This window comes from Carcharhinus amblyrhynchos, chromosome 9 (assembly GCF_965287045.1).
Source record: "Carcharhinus amblyrhynchos chromosome 9, sCarAmb.v2.hapA, whole genome shotgun sequence".
Classification (NCBI taxonomy): Eukaryota; Metazoa; Chordata; class Chondrichthyes; order Carcharhiniformes; family Carcharhinidae; genus Carcharhinus; species Carcharhinus amblyrhynchos.
The window spans coordinates 108,796,117-108,818,285 of record NC_137332.1 but is presented as its reverse complement, the minus strand read 5'-3'; the positions used below and the strand labels follow the sequence as shown (position 1 = coordinate 108,818,285).

Genomic DNA, 22,169 nt, shown 5'->3' with positions numbered 1-22,169 from the left:
GTGGGTGAAGGTCTGGCAGATGGAGTACAATGCAGGAATCTCAAGGAGTTGGTTTGCAGATGCAGTAGGTAATTAAGAAGGCAAATGGAATTTTGTCCTTCATTGCTAGAGGGATGGAGTTTAAAAACAGCGAGGTTATGTTGCAGCTGGATAAGGTGCTGGTGAGGCCACACCTGGAGTACTGTGTACAGTTTTGGTCTCCTTACTTTTGAAAGGATATGCTGACACTGGAGGGGGTGCAGAGGAGATTCACTAGGTTGATTCCAGGGTTGAGGGGGTTGGATTATGAGGAGAGACTGAGTAGACTGGGGCTATACTCATTAGAATTCAGAAGAATGAGGGGAGATCTTATAGAAACATATAAGATTATGCAGGGAAAAGATAAGATAGAAGCAGGGAAGTTGTTTTCATTAGTGGGTGAAACTAGAACTGGGGGCATAGACTCAAAATAAGGGGAAGGAGATTTAGGACTGAGTTGAGGAGGAACTTCTTCACCCAAAGGAATGTGAATCTGAGGAATTCCCTGCCCAGTGAAGCAGTTGAGGTCTCCTCATTGAATATTTTTAAAGGCAAGATAAATTTTTGAACAGTAAAGGAATGAAGGGTTATGGTGAGCTGGCAGGTAAGTGGAGCTGAGTCCACAAAAAGATCAGCCATGATCTTATTGAATGGCGGAGCAGGCTCGATGGGCCAGATGGCCTACTCCTGCTCTTAGTTCTTATGTTCTTATGTTTGGAAAATGTCCTAAGCCTTTGCTCCAAGTGAAATAATACTTTAAAATGGCGGCTTGGTTGCGGCTTTTGAACCCACTGTCATACCTGGGAGGGGTGCAGGGGGAGGACAGCAAGGGGAAGTCAGTAGAAACTGATGATACATATTTGTCACAAATGGCCTCCATATATTTTGAAGGATATACAAGTATTGGAGTCAGTATTGTGAAGGGGGTTTACTGGGGGAGGTGTGGAGTAATAAGATTGCCACTGGACTAATAATCCAGAGAAGCAGGGTAATATGGTGAGGCAACAGCCTAGTGGTATTATCGCTGGACAATTAATCCAGACATTTAGCCAATGTTCTGGAGACCCGGGTTCGAATCCCACCATGGCAGATGGTGGAATTTGAATTCAATAAAAAATATTTGAAATTAAGAATTTACTGAAGACCATGAAACCATTGTTGGAAAAACCCATCTGGTTCACTGATATCCTTTAGGGAAGGAAATCTGCCGTCCTTACCTGGCCTGGCCTACATGTGACTCCAGGGCCACAGCAATGCAGTTGACTCTCAACTGCCCTGGGGCAACTAGGGATGGGCATAAATGCTGGCCAGCCAGTGACGCCCATGTCCCACGAAGGAATCAAACTTTGGTGACCCGAGTTCGAATCCTACCATGGCTGATTTAATAACTTCAATTCATGGCTTGGGTCACTGTCTGCGCGGAGTCCGCGCATTCGCCCTGTATCTGCGTGGGTTTATTCCGGGTGCTCCGTTTTCCTCCCACAGTCCGAATGATGTGTTGGTTAGGTGCATTGGCCGTGCTAAATTCTCCTTCAATGTACCCAAATAGGCACCAGAGTGTGGCGACTCTGGGATTTTACAGAAACTTCATTGCAGTGTTAATGTGAGCCTTCTTAGGAATCTAATAATAAATAAATAAAAATCTGGGATTAGAATTCAAATGACAACCATCATGAAACCATTGTCGATTGTTTGCTAATGTCCCTTCAGGGAAGGAAATCTGCCATCCTTACCTGGTCTGGCCTCCAGAGCATAGCAATGTGGTTGACCATTAACTGCCCTCAGAAATGACCCATCAAATCTCCTCTCAGCCTTCTCCTCTCCGAGGGAAAAAGTCCCGACTTCTCCAATCTATCCTCATAACTGAAGTGTCTCATCCCTGGAACCATTCTTATTAATCTCTTCTGCACTCTTTATGACGTCTTCATGTCCATCCTATAGTGTTGTGCCCAGAATGCGTTCTCCCTGTATCTGCGTGGGTTTCCTCCGGGTGATCCCGTTTCCTCCCACCGTCTGAAAGACGTGCTGGTTATGTGCGTTGGCCGTGCTAAATTCTCCCTAATTTTCCCCTAACAGGCACTGGAGTGTGGCGACTGGGGGATTTTCATAGTAACTTCAATGCAGTGTAAATGCAAGTCGACTTTTGACACTAATAAATAATACATAGGAAATGTATAAAATATTCCACTTGAGCTCTACCTAGTGTCTTTTATAAGTTCAGCAAAACCCCTTTCCCTTGTACTCTATACTCGTATTAACAAAGACCAGAATATTATATGCTTCATTTGCTTCACCTTCCACCAGTCCTGCCACCTTCTATGCACTATCCATGTTGGCTAGTTTAGGATTGTTTTCACTGGAGTTCAGAAGAATGACGAGGGATCTTATAGAGACTTTTAACATTCTAACAGGACTAGATAGGGTAGATGCAGGGAGCATATTTCCTGATGGTGTGGGAATCCAGAACCAGGGATAACTTTCTGAGGATTCAGGGTAGTCCATTTAGGACGGAGATGTGGAGACATTTCTTCACCCAAAGAGTGGTGAGCCTGTGGAATTCATTACCACAAGAAGTAGTTGATGCCAAAATACTGTATGTATTCAAGAGGCAGCTGTATATATATCATTTGGGGTGAATGGGATCGAGGTAATGGGGAGAAAGCAGGATGATGCTATTGAGTTGGATGATCAGCCAAGATTGAAATGAATGGTGGAGTGTGTGCGAAGGCCAAATGGCCTCCTCCTGCTCTGATCTTCCATGTTTCTATATTCACCCAGGTCCCTCTACTCCTGCACTCCTTTAAGAATTCTACCTTTCACTTTATGTTCCTCTGACCAAAATGCATCACCTCACAATCTTCTGCATTGAACTTGAGAACGTATTTTAAGAAATAGATGCAGGAGTAGGCCGTTCAGCCTTCGATGCTGCCTCAGCACTCAACAACATCATGGCTGACCAGAGTGTTGCCTCAACTCCACTTTCCTGCCTGTTCCCCCTCCTCTCTGCCCCGCTGCCCCCCAAGCATTGACTATTGCCCATCAAAAATCTGTCTAACTCAAACATTGAATGTATTTTGTGAGCTAGGCTCCATAGCCCACCGCAGTGAATCACCCTCTGAGAGATGGTGGCACCATGATTAGCACTGCTGCTTCATAGCACCAGTGACCCAGGTTCGATTCCCGGCTTGGGTGACTGTCTGTGCAGAGTCTGTATGTTCTGCCCCCATGTCTGCATGGGCTTCTTCCGAGTGCTCCGGATTCCTCCCACAGTCCAAAGACGTGCAAATTAGGGGGATTGGCCATGCTAAGCTGTTGCTTTGTATCCCAAGATGTGTGGGTTAGATGGATTGGCCATGCTAAATTGTCCCTTATTGTCCCAAGATGTGTAGGTTAGATGGATTAGTCAGGGGAAATGTGTGCCATTAAGGGGAGAGGACGTAGGTAAAATAATCTGTCAGAGTCAGAGCAGACTCAGTGGGCCGGATGGCCTCTTTCTGAGTTGTAGGGACCAGAGAAATTTCCCTTCATTCTGGGTCTGGAAAGGGAGACTCCAACTTTTCAACCCTGAAATCGCACAGGGGGGGGGGGGGGGGGGGGGGGGGGGTGGGGGTGGAGGGACAGGGATGGAGGGGAGGGGGAGGAGGGGGCGAGAGGAGGGGAGGGGATGAGAAATTTTAAAGGAGTTAAAATTAGAGTTTCTTGATTAGTGTCACAAGTAGGCATACACTAACACTGCAATGAAGTTACTTTGTAGAGAGGAAAGAGAGAATGTTCTAAAGCTGATTCTATAAAGTGAAAAAGTCTCCAGACACAATAAAGGGGCTCAGTTTGATGGGATTACAGAATTCCTGACATTGAGAGTGTCTCTGATCACGTGAAGTCAAATCCAGGAAGTGCAGCTGGGAACAAGAATTGAAAGTGAAAGAGGTGGAAGAGAGAGACAGAGAGAGAGACTCTGAGCACTGGGATGGCATCTCCGGATCTCAGCCAGGAACTAACCTGTCCCATCTGCCTGGAAATATTCACCGAGCCCGTGTCTCTGGAATGTGAACATCACTTCTGCAGGAGCTGCATCTCCCAGAGTTGGGAGAAGGTCCCGGGAGATGTTTCCTGCCCCCAGTGTCGACAGGTCTTCACCCAGAGGAACATCAGGCCCGCTCGCACCCTGGCTAACATCGTGGAGAAGCTCAGAGTGCTGAAGGTGAAGGTGACACAGCCAGAGGAGGAGTTTTACTGTGAGGAACACGAGGAGAAGCTGAAACTGTTCTGTGAGGATGAAGAGAGAGCCATCTGTGTGGTGTGTGGCATGTCCAGAGCTCACAAGATGCACAGTGTGATCCCAATAAAGGAAGCAGCCCAGATATACAAGGTACTGGATCACTGCTACTGACACAGACAGGGAGGGAAGAGGGACAGGGTCGAGGGGTGGGGAGGGGCGGTGGTGGTTAGTAACAGAGGGGGAGGGAGGTTGTAGGATGAGGGAGGGGAGAGCTGCAGGGAGTGGGGGAGGGTGGGGAGAGGGAAGTGGAGAGGGTTGAGGGGAGGGGAAGGTTAATAGAGGAGGGGAATTGAACTGGAGGAGGATAATCGCCACAGGCGGAATTAACACAAAGTTTCCCCTAAATGTCTTTATCCTTTCATCCCAAACATTGAGAGTGACCAATCCTGGGAAATCTCCTTCTCTCCTTCACCAGTGGATTTAAAAACAGCAAACTCCTCCAGAAGGTGCCCTTATCGAGTGTTCACTTTCACAACCCCCTTTGTGTCCTTTCTGTCTGCCAGAACAAGTTAGAAACATCATTGGAGACTCTGCAGAAGCAAATGGACCTCAGTCTTCACAGTAAAAGAGAAGGAGAGGATGGCATTTCACAGATGAAGGTAGGAGAGTGTCCTTTAGGCTTTGTGTAATGTTCCCTGTGTTTGTCATTGAGAGTTAGTGAGCATCTCACACAGTGAGAGAGAGGGAGAGAGATTTACTGAATAAAATGCTGGGGTCCAGTGTAAATTAGAGGCTATGCCCTGAACTGGACTATAAAGCACTGCCTGAAAATTGTTGATTCTTGAATCGGGGACAAAGGTCAAAATTTCTTCCTGCACCGAATCTAAATGATTGATAAAAGAAATCTTGTCTGGAACTCACAGTTAGATATCCAAAATTCTATATATAAACCAACTGAATCTCTAAGTTAGATTCCAGTCTGTAACTCACTCCCAGGTATCCATTATTCTATACATAAACCATCTGAACCTCTCGATTAGAATCCAGTCTGTAACTCACTCCCAGGTATCCATTATTCTATATATAAACCATCCGAACCCCTCGATTAGATTTCAGTCTGTAACTCACTCCCAGGTATCCAGTATTCTATATATAAACCATCTGAACCCCTCAATTAGATTCCAGTCTGTAACTCACGCCCAGGTATCCAGTATTCTATATATAAACCATCTGAACACCTCGATTAGATTCCAGTCTGTAACTCACTCCCACGTATCCAGTATTCTATATATAAACCGTCTGAACCCCTCGATTAGATTCCAGTCTGTAACTCACTCCCAGGTATCCATTATTTTATATATAAACCATCTGAACACCTCGATTAGATTCCAGTCTGTAACTCACTCCCAGGTATCCAGTATTCTATATATAAACCATCTGAACCCCTCGACTGGATTCCAGTCTGTAACTCACTCCCAGGTAAACGTTGATCCATGTTGGAATTCAAACCACTCGATTAGTTTTCCCTCAGTAACACACTCCTTGCTCTCTTATATTTTATAATAAAACATTGTTATAGTTTTAATCTGTTTCGATGTAACTCAGTACCACACGCCGAATATTCCATCAAACAGTTGACCGTACAGTGAATGGGCTGAGACCAGGGACACTGGGATTAGAGACATTGTTCAATCCGCTCTGTATTCAATCTGTTCCAGACTGAAGTTGAGAGACTGAGAAATGAAATCCACAGCGAATTTGAAAAGATGCACAAGTTCCTGTTTGAGAAGGAAGAGTTGATGAAAACAGAGTTGGCGCAAAAAAGCAATAAAATATTCGAGGAGATGGAGAAGAATTTAAAGAAAACTTTGGGTGAAATGTCTTGTCTTGAAGGAGCAATAAGAGATCTTCAATCGAGGCTGAAGATAGAAGAGGCTCCAGAGTTCCTCAAGGTACAAAACCTCTTTGTCTTGTCCAGGAGAACATTGTGGGACTGAGGCCTGACACCCTGACCTTTAACCTCTGGGCCTGGCTTTGGCTTCAGTCTGATTGGTTGGATGATGATCTCTTGCTGCTGTCAGTGAGGGTGCAATGGGAGATGGAGTGAGGAATCTGAGTGTGATTCCTATACACAGTGTAACCACAGCACTGAGTGATGTTTGGATTCAGAGAGGACTGGGCTGGTAGCTGGAGGGGTTCACACTGGGGCAGATGGGGCCGTTCTGAGGATGGGGTTAAGAGGCATTGTCGAAGTGTGGAAGGTAGATCTTTATTGTGCTGTAGGTTCTGCTGTTCCTGCCCCTGCAAACACCTGATTCAACTGAAGACACAGACAACAATGGTGTTGGGATTGAAATCGAGGATTCAGAGAAGACACAAATTAGACGAGTGCAGATGTCCCCAAGCATTGTGGAGCTGGAGGAGATGACAGAGACAGAGAAGAGTGAGGCCAGGAAGGAATTTGAAAACAAGGATGAGAATGTTTTCAATAAATATGTTGTTGAGCTGGGAGCCAGTGTGAGTCACCAAGCACAGGGGTGATGGGGCTACGGTCAGATCGAGAAGAATATAAGCTGCTGAGGACAGAACATCCAGCTGGACGTGGGCACTGGGAAGGTGGTAGGGTGATCAGGAATGTTTGGGAATAGTGGGGTATAATAGGGAAATAATGGGAAAAGAGAGGTACAAGAGATGGGTCACATGGAGATAATGAGCTCAGAGTGAGAATGAAAGGGAAAAGGAGATGTTATTTTCCAGATGTCTCCATTTTGTCCCTCCTCACAATTTCTCTGAGATGTACAGGAACTGATCTTTAATGTGAGGATAGGAACAGATGAATTAGGAGCACAAGTTGGCAGTTCACCCCTTCGAGCCTTCTCCGCTCTTCAATCAGATCATGGCTGATCTCTCCCTGGTCCCAAATCCACCTCTCCACCTCTTCCCCATATCACATTAACCCTTTTTTATCAGAAATATATCCATCTTTTCTTGAAACTATTTAATGATTCAGACTCCACTGCGCCATGGGGCAGCGAGATCCACAAATATACCACCCACGGCGAGAAGTCGTTCCTCCTGATTTCAGTTTTAAATCCACTGCCTCTCGACCTATACCTGTGACCTCTTGTTCTAATCTGACTCAATAATATCTATTCTGTTTCTGTTCCCTCAGGATATACAAGACCTTGTGAAGAGGTAAGCAGATTGAAAGGAACAGTTTTGCGATGTGATCGCTGCTGTCTCTCTCACACAGACTGATTTGCGAACCTGTTTTTACAGGAGTCAGATGGAGTTTCACGAGGCTGGAACTGTCTCCACTCAGTTACCTGTGGATATAGATGGTGGACCATTCAAATACATCAATGTGTGGAGGGAAATGAGAGCAGTGATTTCACCAGGTATCATTCTCTGTATATTGCCATCTCCGTACTGTTATCCATGTGAGTAATGGGCTGATGGAATGACCATAAGAAAGGAGAGCAGCAGTGATCCAGCCCAGTGAACCCGCTCTGTTTTTGGATAAGATTATGACTGATCTGCTTGTGGCCTTCACTCCACTTACCTCCCCGCCCCACAGAACCCTTAACCCCCTTGTTGATCAAAAATCTATCCAACTCAGCCTTGTAATCATTGAGGCAGCCTCCACTGCTCTCCCTGTGGAAGAGAATTCCAAAGACTAGTGACCCTCTCAGAGGAGAAATTCCTCCTCATCACCATCTTATATCACCCTCTTGTTGAATCTTTGCTGCCTAGGAAATGGCAAATGGAATTTAATGTTGGCAAGTGTGAGGTGGTCCACTTTGGTAGGAAGAATGGTAGGAAGGATTATTACTTACGTGGCGAAAAACTGCAGCAGGCGACGGTGCAGAGGGACCTCGGGGTCCTTGTGCATGAGTCGCAAAAACCCAGCTTGCAGGTGCAGCAGGTGGTCAGGAAAGCGAATGGGATGCTGGCCTTCATAGCGAGGGGGATTGAATATAAAAGTAGGGAGGTCTTGCTGCAGCTGTATAGGGCATTGGTGAGGCCGCAGCCGGAGTACTGGGTGCAGTTTTGGGCGCCGCACCTGCGCAAAGATATTTTGGCCTTGGAGGGAGTGCAGAGGAGGTTTACTAGGCTGATACCGGAGTTGAGGGGGTTGAGCTATGAGGAGAGGCTGAATAAACTAGGCTTGTACTCGTTAGAGTTTAGAAGAATGAGGGGAGATCTCATTGAGACTTATAAGATGATGAATGGGATGGATAGGATAGAGGTGGAGAGACTCTTCCCGCTCAAAAAAGACAGTAGGACTAGGGGGCACAGCCTCAAGATAAAGGGGGGGCGGTTTAGAACAGAGTTGAGGAGGAGCTTCTTCACTCAAAGGGTGGTGAATCTCTGGAATTCTCTGCCCGTTGAAGTGGTGGAGGCTACCTCGCTAAATATTTTTAAGAAGCGGGTTGATGGGTTTTTGATAAGAGAGGGGATTAAGGGTTATGGGGAGAGGGCGGGAAAGTGGAACTGAGCCACGACAGGTCAGCCATGATCTTATTGAATAGCGGGGCAGGCTCGAAGGGCTAAATGGCCTACTCCTGCTCCTATTTCTTATGTTCTTATGTAGATCTCGATTTCCCCAGGAGATGAAACACCCTCCCAGCATTTACCCTGTCAAAGGGACCCCCTCAGAATCTTACATGTCTCAAGAAGATCATCTCTTATTCTACTAAACTTCAGTGAGTTTTGACCCAACTTGCTCAACCTTTCCTCAGAAATCAATCCCTTCATCTTAGGAATCAACAGAGTGAATCTTCTCTGAACTGATTCCAATGAAAGTATCTCCCTCCTGATGTAAGGTGACAAAATCTGTACGCAATACTCAGGCTGTAGTTTCACCAGTGAACATAGGAGGAGATCATTCGGCCCATTGTTTTCCTGCTAGCTCGCTGCAACAGCAACTCACCCGCTCCCACTCCTTCTCTCTCGCCCTGCAGATATTTCCTGTTCAGATAATGATCCCATTCCCTTTGAAAGCTGTGATTGAATCTGATTCCACCACAGTGCATTCCACATCCTAAACCCTGGCTGTGTGAGAAGGTTTTTCCTCACATTACTGTGGCTTCCTTTCTCAATCACTTCAAATTCTGTGTCCTCTGGTTCTCCATCTCTCCATCAATGGGAACACTTTCTCCCCATCTTCTCTGTCCAGCCCCCTCATGATGTTGAACATCTCTATCTAATCTTCTCTTCGCCCTCTCCTCTCTAAGTTGAACTACCCCAGTGTCTCCGATCTATCTACATACCTGAAGTTCCTATCCCAGGAACCGTTCTGGTGAATCTTGTCTGCATTCTCTCTAATACCTTCACATCCTCCCTAAAGTGTGGTACCCAGAACTGGTGCAGAATGATAAACAACAGCAAACAATTCTGGGTCAGAATCCAATGCTGTTTGTACACGTCTTGTGATTCACTCCTATTTTTCTTTTAGTAACAGCTTCCCATTTGTGTTCTTTTCCAGTTCCAGCTTCTCTCACCCTGGATCCAGACACAGCAAACGATGAACTCATCATTTCCCAGGATCTGAGCAGTGTGAGGTTCGGAAAGGAGAATAAAGATCTTCCTGATAATCCAGAAAGATTTGATTGTAAATTATATATTTTGAGCTGCCAGAGTTTCACATCAGGGAGACATTACTGGGAGGTGGGTCTTGGAGACAAGATACTCTGGATTGTGGGTGTCTGCAGAGAGTCTGTCAACAGGAAAGGAAACATCATTCCTTCACCTGGGAATGGATTCTGGGTCATCAGCCGGTCTCCTGACTGCAAATCAGTGAAAATCCCGGATGTCATCTCCCAGCTGAAAGTGAAACCCCGGAAATTAGGAATTTACCTGGATTATGAGGGGGGACAGGTGTCATTTTACAATGCTGAGGACATGTCTCACCTGTACACATTCACTGACACATTCACCGAGAAACTCTACCCCATCTTTAACCCTTGTAATAATAACTATGGTGACAACTCTGAGCCACTCATACTGCTCACTCGCTAACACACTCAGAGATGGTTTTTGATGCCAGGGTGGTGCTGTGTGCTGCCTAACCCACTGTCCAAGCAACTCACATTCTCTGCCGCACGATATTAAACTGTGTGGCTGGGTGTTTGAGTGTGTTTGCAGTTTGGAGTTTATTGTAAAGTTAATTCAGCTTCTCAAACTGTCCCGATCTCAATCTGTGACAAACCCAGACACACTGGGCTGCAATAAAATGAATTGTGGCAACTGTGCCCCCAGTCTCGAACAATTCATTGTGAAGCCAATTCCATTTGCTCCATTTAATAAAGGTTTTATTTGCAGACTGGACTCTGCAGATTGTTGATTCAGAGAATGTACAGATTGAATTAGGAGTAAGAGTATCAGAATAGGTTCTGGAGGAGGACATATCAACATCTACTCCACTTTCCCAGCCTATCCCTTCACTCCCTTTGTAGACAGGAATATATCGATCTCTGGGTTGAATATTCTCGCTGACAGCTCACCGAGGTAGAGCATCCCAAAGATTCACAACTCTCTCTGAGGGAAGACATTTCTCCTTGTGTCAGTCTTAAATGTCCGACCCCTTATCCTGATTCTGTGACTCCGAGTTCTAGAGCAGTCTCAGCATCGACCCTGTCAGGATCCTGAATAATTCTGTCTGTCACAATAAGATCACCCCTTATTCTTCTAAACTTTAAAGAATACAGATCCATTGTACTCACTCTGTCTCCTCATAGAGAACAACCCTTTCACCCCAAGAATCTGGTCAGTGAACCTTCATTGCAGCCTCTAAGGTAAGTCTAGGTTTCCTCAGGTAAGGAGACTAAAACTGTGCACCGTCCCCCAACTGTGACCACACCCAGTCGCTGTTTCATTGCAGCAAGACTTATACTCTTATACATCAACCCCATTGTAATAAAGGCTAACATACCATTTACCGTCCTAATTGTTCACTGTATCTGTTTGTTAACTTTCTCTGCTTCACCCCAAATCTCTCTGACTCCCAACATTGACAAGTCTCCCATCTTTCAAATAAATTATCCTGATATCCTCATTGAGTCATAGAGGTTTCCAGCATGGAACCAGGCCCTTCGACCCAACTTGTCCATGCCACCCAGTTTTTACCACTGAGCGAGTCCCAATTGCCCACGTTTGGCCCTCGATAACCATCTTACCCATGTAACTATCTAAAAGCTTTAAGACAAATTGTTCCTGCTTCTAGTTCTACCTCCGGCAGCTCATTGCAGACACTCACCACCCTCTGAGTGAGATCAATTGCCCTTCTGGGCACTATTGTACCTCTCCCCTCTCACTGTAAACCTCTGTTCTCTAGTTTTAGACTCCCCCAAAATTGGGAAAAGATGTTGACTATCGACCTAATCTCTGCCCTCATTATTTTATAGACCCCGATAAGGTCACCCCACAGCCTCCAGGGAAAAAAGTCCAGCCTTTCCATATAACTCAAACCATCAAGACATTGCAAAGAGGGTAATTGTACAAAAGGGGTTGGGACAGTGAGATGCTCTGGTCTGACCCAATGTTCAGTTGGACCACAGCTGAACTGTTTTGTCACCACATTTACTGACTTTGGTTTTATAGTGTTGGAGTCTTTGTGTGAAAAAGCTTTCCCTGAAATCCATGCCCCCTCCACCTCAGCCCCAACTCCCTCATCCTGATGGGTCCTTTTGCCATGTTGGCAGGGAGGGTTTTGTATGGAGCAGCCCTGCCATCTGCTGGCAGTCCTGTGAATGGCCACTTGCTCTGTTAGCTGCCTTTAAACTGGAGGCTGGATAGAGTGAGGGCATCAATATCAGATAGTCATTAACAAATCCAATCGGGAATTCGAGATCAACATCTTTACCCAGAGAGTGGTTAGAATGAGGAACTCCCTCCCATTCAAGGAGAACAGGAACGGAGAAGGGGTTTGATGTGGGAAATTTCTTACAAGTCAATAAGGTTTTACGATAGTAAACACTTAGACACTGACAGGGTTAATAGCAAAGGGTTAAATAATTCTGAAAACAAGATTGTAGACTAATGAGAGAAGAGATTACACACATGTGAATGTAGGGAAATAATTAAACAAATAATTATGATTGAAACATATATGCTGATATTTTGAATGTACTTTAAGTGTTGTATGAATTATTCATAAGAACATAAGAAATAGGAGCAGGAGTAGGCCATCTAGCCCTTTGAGCCTGCCCCGCCATTTAATAAGATCATGGCTGATCTGTCGTGGCTCAGTTCCATATTCCCACCCTCTCCCCATAACCCTTACTCCCCACTCTTATCAAAAACCCATCAACCCGCGTCTTAAAAATATTTAGCGAGGTAGCCTCCACCACCTCAATGGGCAGAGAATTCCAGAGATTCACCACCCTTTGAGTGGAGAAGTTCTTCCTCAACTCTGTTCTAAACCGCCCCCCCTTTATTTTGAGGCTGTGCCCCCTAGTCCTACTGTCCTTTCTGAGTGGGAAGAGTCTCTCCACCTCTATCCTATCCATCCCATTCATCATCTTATACGTCTCAATGAGATCTCCCCTCATTCTTCTAAACTCCAACGAGTACAAGCCCAGTTTATTCAGCCTCTTCTCATAGCTCAACACCCTCAACTCCGGCATTAGCCTAGTAAACCTCCTCTGCACTCCCTCCAGGGCCAAAATATCCTTGCGTAAGTACAGCGCCGAAAACTGCACACAGTACTCCAGCTGCGGCCTCACCAATGCCCTATACAGCCGCAGCAAGACCTCCCTACTTTTATATTCAATCTCCCTCGCTATGAAGGCCAGCATCCCATTTGCCTTCCTGACCACCTGCTGCACCTGCAAGCTGGGTTTTTGCGACTCATGCACAAGGACCCCGAGGTCCCTCCGCACCGTCGCCTGCTGCAGTTTTTCGCCACGTAAGTAATAATCCTTCCTACCATTATTCCTACCAAAGTGGACCACCTCGCACTTGCCAACATTAAATTCCATTTGCCAGTTCCTGGCCCATTCGCCCAGCCTATCTAGATCCTTCTGTAGACTCTCCACACCCTCCGTGCAATTTGCCGTTCCACCAATCTTGGTGTCATCAGCAAATTTCGACACTCTACACTCGGTTCCCTCCTCCAGATCATCTATATAAATGGTAAATAGCTGAGGCCCCAGCACCGACCCCTGGGGCACTCCACTAGTCACCAACCGCCAATCCGAATAGCACCCATTGACCCCCACTCTCTGCCTCCTATTTGACAACCAATCCTCTATCCACGCTAACACCCTACCCCCAACTCCATGTCCCCTGACCTTCTGCAATAACCTCTTGTGAGGTACCTTGTCAAACGCCTTCTGAAAATCAAGAAAGACCACATCCACCGGCTCTCCTTTATCCACCGCCCTAGACACATCCTCATAGAACTCCAGTAAATTTGTCAGACACAACTTCCCTTTAACGAAACGGTGCTGCGTCTGCTCTATCAAGCAGTTCCCCTCAAGATGCCTCGCTATTTCCTCCTTGATGATGGATTCTAACATTTTACCTACAACAGACGTTAAACTAACCGGCCTATAATTCCCTGCCTTTTGCCTGGCACCCTTCTTAAACAACGGCGTAACATTAGCCGTTTTCCAATCTTCCGGCACTTCCCCGGAATCCAGCGACGTCTGGAAAATAACCACCGAGGCATCCACTATCACCTCTGCCATTTCTTTCAGAACCCTTGGATGCATTCCATCCGGTCCTGGGGACTTGTCCACAATCAGCCCCTCCAGTCTGTCGAGCACCGCCTCTCTAGTAACAGTAATGTCATTGAGACCCTCCGGTCCTACCACCTTTCCATCTCTAACACCCGGCAAATTATTCACGTCCTCCTCCGTGAAGACCAAAACAAAAAAGTTATTCAAGACCTCAGCCATATCCCCATTCCCTACCACTAAGTCCCCCTTCTCATCCTCTAAGGGTCCAATGTTCACCCTAGCCAGCTTCTTCCTTTTTATATATTTATAAAAACTCTTGCTATCCTTTTTTATATTAAGCGCTAGCCCAGCTTCATAGTTTCTCCTACCCTTCTTTATCAACTTCTTTGTCAATCTTTGTTGACATTTAAACCTCTCCCAATCCTCTTCTCGCCCACTACTCTTAAGCTACTCTAAACGCCTCCGCTTTTAGTTGAACACTTTCCTTACCTCCTTCGTTATCCACGGTTTATTACCTCTCCTCCTACGGTCCTTTTTGACCATCGGAATAAATTTCTGCTGAGCACCAAGAGAGATCGCCTTAAAGATCCTCCACTGCTCCTCAGCAGACCTACCTTCCAACGCGCTCCCCCAGTCCACATTCACCAATTCTTCTCTCATCCTACTGTACTCCCCTCTGTTCAAACAGAGGACGTGTGTCCGGGAACCCACTTTCTCCTCCTCCATCTGCACCAGAAACTCCACCATACAATGATCACTCTCCCCAAGAGGATCCTTCACCGCAAGGTCCCTAATTCTACCTGCCTCATTACATAGCACCAGATCCAAGATAGCTCGCTCCCTCGTCGGCTCCAACACACACTGTTCAAGGAAACTATCCTGGCAGCATTCCAAGAACTCCTCCTTGAGCCCTTCAGCCGAAGGCAGGTTACCACAAGGGATGATGGTAAAGTCGAATAGTTCAGAACCAAAGGCCTGGGAATCATGTACTTTGCAAAACGTATCTCAGAAAGTTTCTTATGCAGCAACACATATTGGAATTTTATGAGTAGGTGTTTTCCTTGTCCAGACTCAGGCTGGAAAGGTGCCCGGATGCGGGATCACCTGCCTATCCAGTTTGGCAATGGTTGGGTGGGAACATTCACATTGACCCCTATAGTGAGCATCTCGGGTAACTTGGCAACGGGGAAGTGGCTTTAACCAAGATGGGAGTTCATGGACAAATGAGACATCATTATGCTGGGTGGTGAGATGCAAATGTCTCACAAGATGATCTGGAAATGTCGGCGTTAGACTGGGGTAAATGCAGTAAGAAGTCTCACAACACCAGGTTAGAGTCCAACAGGGTTATTTGGTAGCAAAAGATGATCGCAGGCTGCTGGGGAGACAATAACAGATTCAGTATCACGATTTGTTTAAATGGATCATGAACAAACTGATGGAGCAGGAGGTGAGCAGGAATTTAAAGATATTATTGTGCAGTCGATGTCCCAGTTCCTGGTGTGTTAATGTGATCCAGTGAGCTGACAGAGGCTGTTCATTCAACACTCTCCAGTAATTGGAGACTCAGCTCAGGACCTATGTGTGTGTATGTGTGTGTGTCTCAGACTGTGTTAGGGACAGAGAGCATGTGAGAGGGTGTGTCAGTGTGTGAATGTGTGAGAGAGACTCTCTGTGTGAGTATGTGCATATGTCTGTGATTTTGTGTGTGTGTGTGTGTCTGAGAAGTTGTCTGTGTGAGAGAGAGAGTGAGTGTCTGTGCATGAAAAGTTGTGTGAGAGTGAGTGTGCAAGATTGTACGTGTGCGTGTGTGTCTCAGTGTGTGTCAGGGTCTCTGGGAATGACGATTCCCCTCAGGAGTGTTTCAACAGGAACACTTGACTCAGTCTGAGCCAAGAAAAAAATTACATTTATATAGCGCCTTTAATGCAATGCAACATCCAGAGGGATGTAACAGGGATGTAAATCAGACAAAAGTGGGGTAGGGGGGGACTGGGCCAGTGGGCTGGGGGAGGGGGGATTGGGTCAGTGGGCTGGGGGAGGGGGGATTGGGTCAGTGGGCCGGGGGAGGGGGGGATTGGCTCAGTGGGCCGGGGGAGGGGGGATTGGGTCAGTGGGCCGGGGGAGGGGGGATTGGGTCAGTGGGCCGGGGGAGGGGGGGATTGGGTCAGTGGGCTGGGGGAGGGGGGGATTGGGTCAGTGGGCCGGGGGAGGGGGGGATTGGGTCAGTGGGCCGGGGGAGGGGGGGGATTGGGTCAGTGGGCTGGGGGAGGGGGGGATTGGGTCAGTGGGCCGGGGGAGGGGGGGGATTGGGTCAGGAGCAGAGACAGCTGAAAGAATGGTTTCAATCTTAACTGGGAATGAAATTGCTGAGTTCCTCAAAGTGTTGGGATTGAGAAGGGAGGGTGGGTGTTTTAAGGAGTGTGTTTGTAGAGAGGAAAGATAGAATGTTCTAAAGCTGACTTTATAAATTGAAAAAGGCTCCAGACACAATAAAGGGGCTCAGTTTGATGGGATTACAGAATTCCTGGCACTGGGAGTGTCTCTGATCACGTGAAGTCAAATCCTGCAAGTGCAGCTGGGAACAGGAATTGAAAGTGAAAGAGGTGGAAGAGAGAGACAGAGAGAGAGACTCTGAGCACTGGGATGGCATCTCCGGATCTCAGCCAGGAACTAACCTGTCCCATCTGCCTGGAAATATTCACCGAGCCCGTGTCTCTGGAATGTGAACATCACTTCTGCAGGAGCTGCATCTCCCAGAGTTGGGAGAAGGTCCCGGGAGATGTTTCCTGCCCCCAGTGTCGACAGGTCTTCACCCAGAGGAACATCAGGCCCGCTCGCACCCTGGCTAACATCGTGGAGAAGCTCAGAGTGCTGAAGGTGAAGGTGACACAGCCAGAGGAGGAGTTTTACTGTCAGGAACACGAGGAGAAGCTGAAACTGTTCTGTGAGGATGAAGAGAGAGCCATCTGTGTGGTGTGTGGCATGTCCAGAGCTCACAAGATGCACAGTGTGATCCCAATAAAGGAAGCAGCCCAGATATACAAGGTACTGGATCACTGCTACTGACACAGACAGGGAGGGAAGAGGGACAGGATGGGAAGAGGGACGGGGGGGGCGGGGGGGTGGTGGTTAGTAACAGAGGGGGAGGGAGGTTGTACGATGAGGGAGGGGAGAGCTGCAGGGAGTGGGGGAGGGTGGGGAGAGGGTTGAGGGGAAGGTTAATAGAGGAGGGGAATTGAACTGGAGGAGGATCATTGCCTCAGGCGGAATTAACACAAAGTTTCTCCTAAATTTCTTTATCCTTTCATCCCAAACATTGAGAGTGACCAATCCTGGGAATATCTCCTTCTCTCCTTCACCAGTGGATTGAAAAACAGCAAACTCCTCCAGAAGGTGCCCTTAGCGAGTGTTCACTTTCACAACCCCCCTTGTGTCCTTTCTGTCTGCCAGGACAAGTTAGAAACATCATTGGAGACTCTGCAGAAGCAAATGGACCTCAGTCTTCACAGTAAAAGAGAAGGAGAGGACGGCATTTCACAGATGAAGGTAGGAGAGTGTCCTTTAGGCTTTGTGTAATGTTCCCTGTGTTTGTCATTGAGAGTGAGTGAGCTTCTCACACAGTGAGAGAGAGAGAGTTTTACTGAATTAAATGCTGGAGTCTAATGTACATTAGAGGCTACGCCCAGAACTGGAATGCAAGGGAGCGTCTGTAAATTGAAAAATATGGCAAAAATGTATAAATGTCTAATTTTATTGCTGCACCCAATCTCAATAATCAATAAAATAAATCTAGCTAGTAATTCATTCCCTGATATCCATTATTCTATACATAAACCGTCTGAATCCCTCAATTAAATTCCAGCCTATAACTCACTCCCAGGTATCCATTATTCTATACATAACCCATCTGAACTCCTCGATTAGATTCCAGTCTGTAACTCACTCCCAGGTATCCATTATTCTATATATAAACCATCTGAACCCCTCGATTAGATTCCAGTCTGTAACTCACTCCCAGGTATCCATTATTCTATATATAAACCATCTGAACCCCTGGATTAGATTCCAGTCTGTAACTCACTCCCTGCTGTCTAATATTTAATAATGTTGTCGTGTTTGGTTGTAACTCACTCCCACACACCGAATATTCCATCATGTTGAACCTGCCGTGAGCTGTTATTATTTGTTATCGGAATTGGAGACATTTTTAATCCTGTAAACCATTGCGCAGGGACCAGGGACACTGGGATTAGAGACGTTGTTTATTCCACTCTGTATGTATTCTGTTCCAGACTGAAGTTGAGAGACTGAGAAATGAAATCCACAGTGAATTTGAAAAGATGCACAAGTTCCTGTTTGAGAAGGAAGAGTTGATGAAAACAGAGTTGGCGCAAAAAAGCAATAAAATATTGGAGGAAATGGAGAAGAATTTAAAGAAAACCTTGGATGAAATCTCTTCTGTTGAAGGAGTAATAAGAGATCTTCAATCCAGGCTGGAGATACAAAAGGCTCCAGAGTTCCTCAAGGTACAAAACCTCTTTGTCTTGTCCCGGAGAACATTGTGGGACTGAGGGCTGACACACTGACCTTTAACCTCTGGGCCTGGGTTTGACCTCAGTCTGATTGGTTGGATGATGATCTCTTGCTGCTGTCAGTGAGGATGCAATGGGAGATGGGGTGAGGTAATCTCAATGTGATGAAATGAAAAATGGTGGGGTGTAAGTCGTGAGGAGGGAGAGATGAAATTATCAGGGGCAGAGATAGAGTAGACAGGAAAGAACCTTTCCACCAGGTGGATGGATTAATGACCAGGGGGCAGAGAGTTAAGATAAGGAGCAGGAGGATTAAGGTGAGAGGGGATGTGCAGGAAACCTTTTCACCCAGAGGGTGTTGGGAGTCTGGAACTCACTACCTGAAAGGGTGATGGAGGAAGAGACCCTCATAATATCTAAAAAGTATTTAGATGTGCGTTAGCGATGCCAAAGGCAAACAAGGCTCGGGACCAAGTGCAGGAAAATGGGATTCGAATATTTGGGTGGTGTATCACTAACCAATGTGGACTTGGGCTGAAGGGCCTTCTTCTGTGTAACAATGATTACTGACTCTGACTGTATGAGAATGTTTTTAGTGAATACATTGTTGAGCTGGGAGCCAGCGTAGGTCACCAAGCACAGGGGTGATGGGGGCTATGGTCAGATACAGAAGAATGTATGCTGCTGAGGACAGAACATCCAGCTGGACATGGGCACTGGGAGGGGTGGTTGGGTGATCAGGAATATTTGGGAACAGGATGGAGAGACACAAGAAATGGGTCACATGGAAATAATGAGCTCAGAGTGAGAATGAAAGGGAAAAGGAGATGTTATTTTCTAGATGTCTCCATTCTGTCCCTCCTCATAATTTCTCTGAGATTTACAGGAACCGACCTTTAATGTGAGAATAGGAACAGATGAATTAGGAGCAGAAGTTGGCAATTCACCCCTTTGAGCCTTCTCCGCTCTTCAATCAGATCATGGCTGATCTCTCCCTGGTCCCAAATCCACCTCTCCACCTCTTCCCCATATCACTTTAACCCTTTTTTATCAGAAATATATCCATCTTTTCTTGAAACTATTTAATGATTCAGACTCCACCGCGCCATGGGGCAGCGAGATCCACACATTTACCACCCACCGGGGGGGGACTTTCACAGGAACTCCACTGCAGTGTTAATGTGAGCCTACTTGTGATTCATAAATAAATATTTAATGATTCAGACTCCACCATGGTACCCAGCAACAAGTTATTCAAATTTATCACTCTCTGCGAGAAGTCGTTCCTCCTGATTTCAGTTTTAAATCCACTGCCTCTCGACCTGTACCTGTGACCTCTTGTTCTAATCTGACTCAATAATATCTATTCTGTTTCTGTCCCCTCAGGATATACAGGACCTTGTGAAGAGGTAAGCAGATTTAAAGGAACAGTTTTGCGATGTGATCGCTGCTGTCTCTCTCACACAGACTGATTTGCGGACCTGTTTTTACAGGAGTCAGATGGAGTTTTACGAGGCTGGAACTGTCTCCACTCAGTTACCTGTGGATATAGATGGTGGACCATTCAAATACATCAATGTGTGGAGGGAAATGAGAGCACTGATTTCACCAGGTATCATTCTCTGTATATTGCCATCTCCGTACTGTTATCCACGTGACTAATGGGCTTTGACACACTGATGGAATGACCATAAGAAAGAAAAGCAGCAGTGATCCAGCCCAGTGAACCTGCTCTGTTTTTGGATAAGATTATGACTAATCTGCTTGTGGCCTTCACTCCACTTACCTCCCCACCCCACATAACCCTTAACCCCCTTGTTCATCAAAAATCTATCCAACTCAGCCTTGTCGTCAATGAGGCAGCCTTCACTGCTCTCCCTGTGGAAGAGAATTCCAAAGACTAATGACCCTCTCAGAGGAGAAATTCCTCCCCATCACCATCTTATATCACCCTTTTATTGAAGCTTTGCTGCCCAGATCTCGATTTCCCCAGGAGATGAAAGACCCTCCCAGCATCTACCCTGTCAAACCCCCCTCAGAATCTTACATGTCTCAAGAAGATCACCTCTTATTCTTCTAAACTTCAGTGAGTTTTGACCCAACTTGCTCAACCTTTCCTCAGAAGACAATCCCTTCATCTTAGGAATCTATCTAGTCAACCTTCTCTGAACTGCATCCAATGAAAGTATCTCCCTCCTGACGTAAGGTGACCAAATCTGTACACAATATTCAAGCTGCAGTTTCACTGATGTACACAAGAAGAGATCATCTGGCCCATTGTGTTCCTGCTAGCTCACTGTAAGAGTAACTCACCCGCACACACTCCTGCACCTTCTCTCTCTCACTCTGTAGATATTTCCTGTTCAGATAATGATCCCATTCCCTTTGAAAGCTGTGATTGAATCTGATTCCACCACAGTGCATTCCACATCCTAAACTCTGGCTGTGTGAGAAGGTTTTTCCTCACATTACTGTGGCTTCCTTTCTCAATCACTTCAAATTCTGTGTCCTCTGGTTCCCCATCTCTCCATCAATGGGAACACTTTCTCCCGATCTTCTCTGTCCAGCCCCCTCATGATGTTGAACATCTCTATCTAATCTTCTCTTCGCCCTCTCCTCTCTAAGTTGAACTACCCCAGTGTCTCCGATCTATCTACATACCTGAAGTTCCTATCCCCAGGAACCGTTCTGGTGAGTCTTTTCTGCATTCTCTCTAATACCTTCACATCCTCCCTAAAGTGTGGTACCCAGAACTGGTGCAGAATGATAAACAACAGCAAACAATTCTGGGTCAGAATCCAATGCTGTTTGGACACGTCTCGTGATTCACTCCGATTTTTCTTTTCGTAACAGCTTCCCATTTCTGTTCTTTTCCAGTTCCAGCTTCTCTCACCCTGGATCCAGACACAGCAAACAATGGACTCATCATTTCCCAGGATCTGAGCAGTGTGAGGTTCGGAAATGAGAATAAAGATCTTCCTGATAATCCAGAAAGGTTTAATTGCGGATTATATATTTTGAGCTGCCAGAGTTTCACATCAGGGAGACATTACTGGGAAGTGGGTCTTGGAAGCAAGACTGCCTGGGTTGTGGGTGTCTGCAGAGAGTCTGTCAACAGGAAAGCATATATCACACGTTCACCTGAGAATGGATTCTGGGTCATCGGCCGGTATCCTGACTGCGAATCATTGAAAATCCCGGATGTCATCTCCCAACTGAAAGTGAAACCCCGGAAGTTAGGAATTTACCTGGATTATGAGGGGGGACAGGTGTCATTTTATGATGCTGAGGACATGTCTCACCTGTACACATTCACTGACACATTCACCGAGAAACTCTACCCCATCTTTAACCCTTGTAATAATAACTATGGTGATAACTCTGAGCCACTCACACTGCTCACTCACTAACACACTCAGACATGGTTTTTGATGTCAGGATGGTGCTGTGTGCTGCCTAACCCACTGCCCAAGCAACTCACATTCTCTGCTGCATGATATTGGGGGTGTGGCTGGGTGTTTGAGTGTGTTTGCAGTTTGGAGTTTACTGTAACGTTAATTCAGCCTCTCAAACTGTCCCGATCTCAATCTGTGACAAACCCAGACACTCTGGGCTGCAATAAAATGAATTATGGCAACTGTGCCCCCAGTCTCAAACAATTCATTGTGAAGTCAATTCCATTTGCTCCATTTAATAAAGGTTTTATTTGCAGAC

General features: G+C 46.2%; 2 protein-coding genes across 2 annotated transcripts; both read left to right on the top strand.

The window, feature by feature from the left end:
- Positions 1–3,936: 3,936 nt before the first annotated feature.
- Positions 3,937–10,258, top strand: LOC145348685 (zinc-binding protein A33-like). Its single transcript, XM_080196843.1, has 6 exons — positions 3,937–4,387; positions 4,801–4,896; positions 5,956–6,189; positions 7,410–7,432; positions 7,517–7,635; positions 9,726–10,258. The coding sequence occupies exons 1-6, from the start codon at positions 3,986–3,988 to the stop codon at positions 10,256–10,258; spliced, it is 1,407 nt and encodes a 468-aa protein (XP_080052969.1). The 5' UTR covers positions 3,937–3,985.
- A 6,087-nt stretch (positions 10,259–16,345) lies between these two features.
- On the top strand, positions 16,346–21,952 carry LOC145348175 (zinc-binding protein A33-like). The gene is made up of 6 exons (XM_080196368.1): positions 16,346–16,968; positions 17,374–17,469; positions 18,216–18,449; positions 19,842–19,864; positions 19,949–20,067; positions 21,333–21,952. Exons 1-6 carry the CDS (start codon positions 16,567–16,569, stop codon positions 21,863–21,865), a joined length of 1,407 nt encoding a protein of 468 aa, XP_080052494.1. The 5' UTR covers positions 16,346–16,566; the 3' UTR covers positions 21,866–21,952.
- Positions 21,953–22,169: the final 217 nt, after the last annotated feature.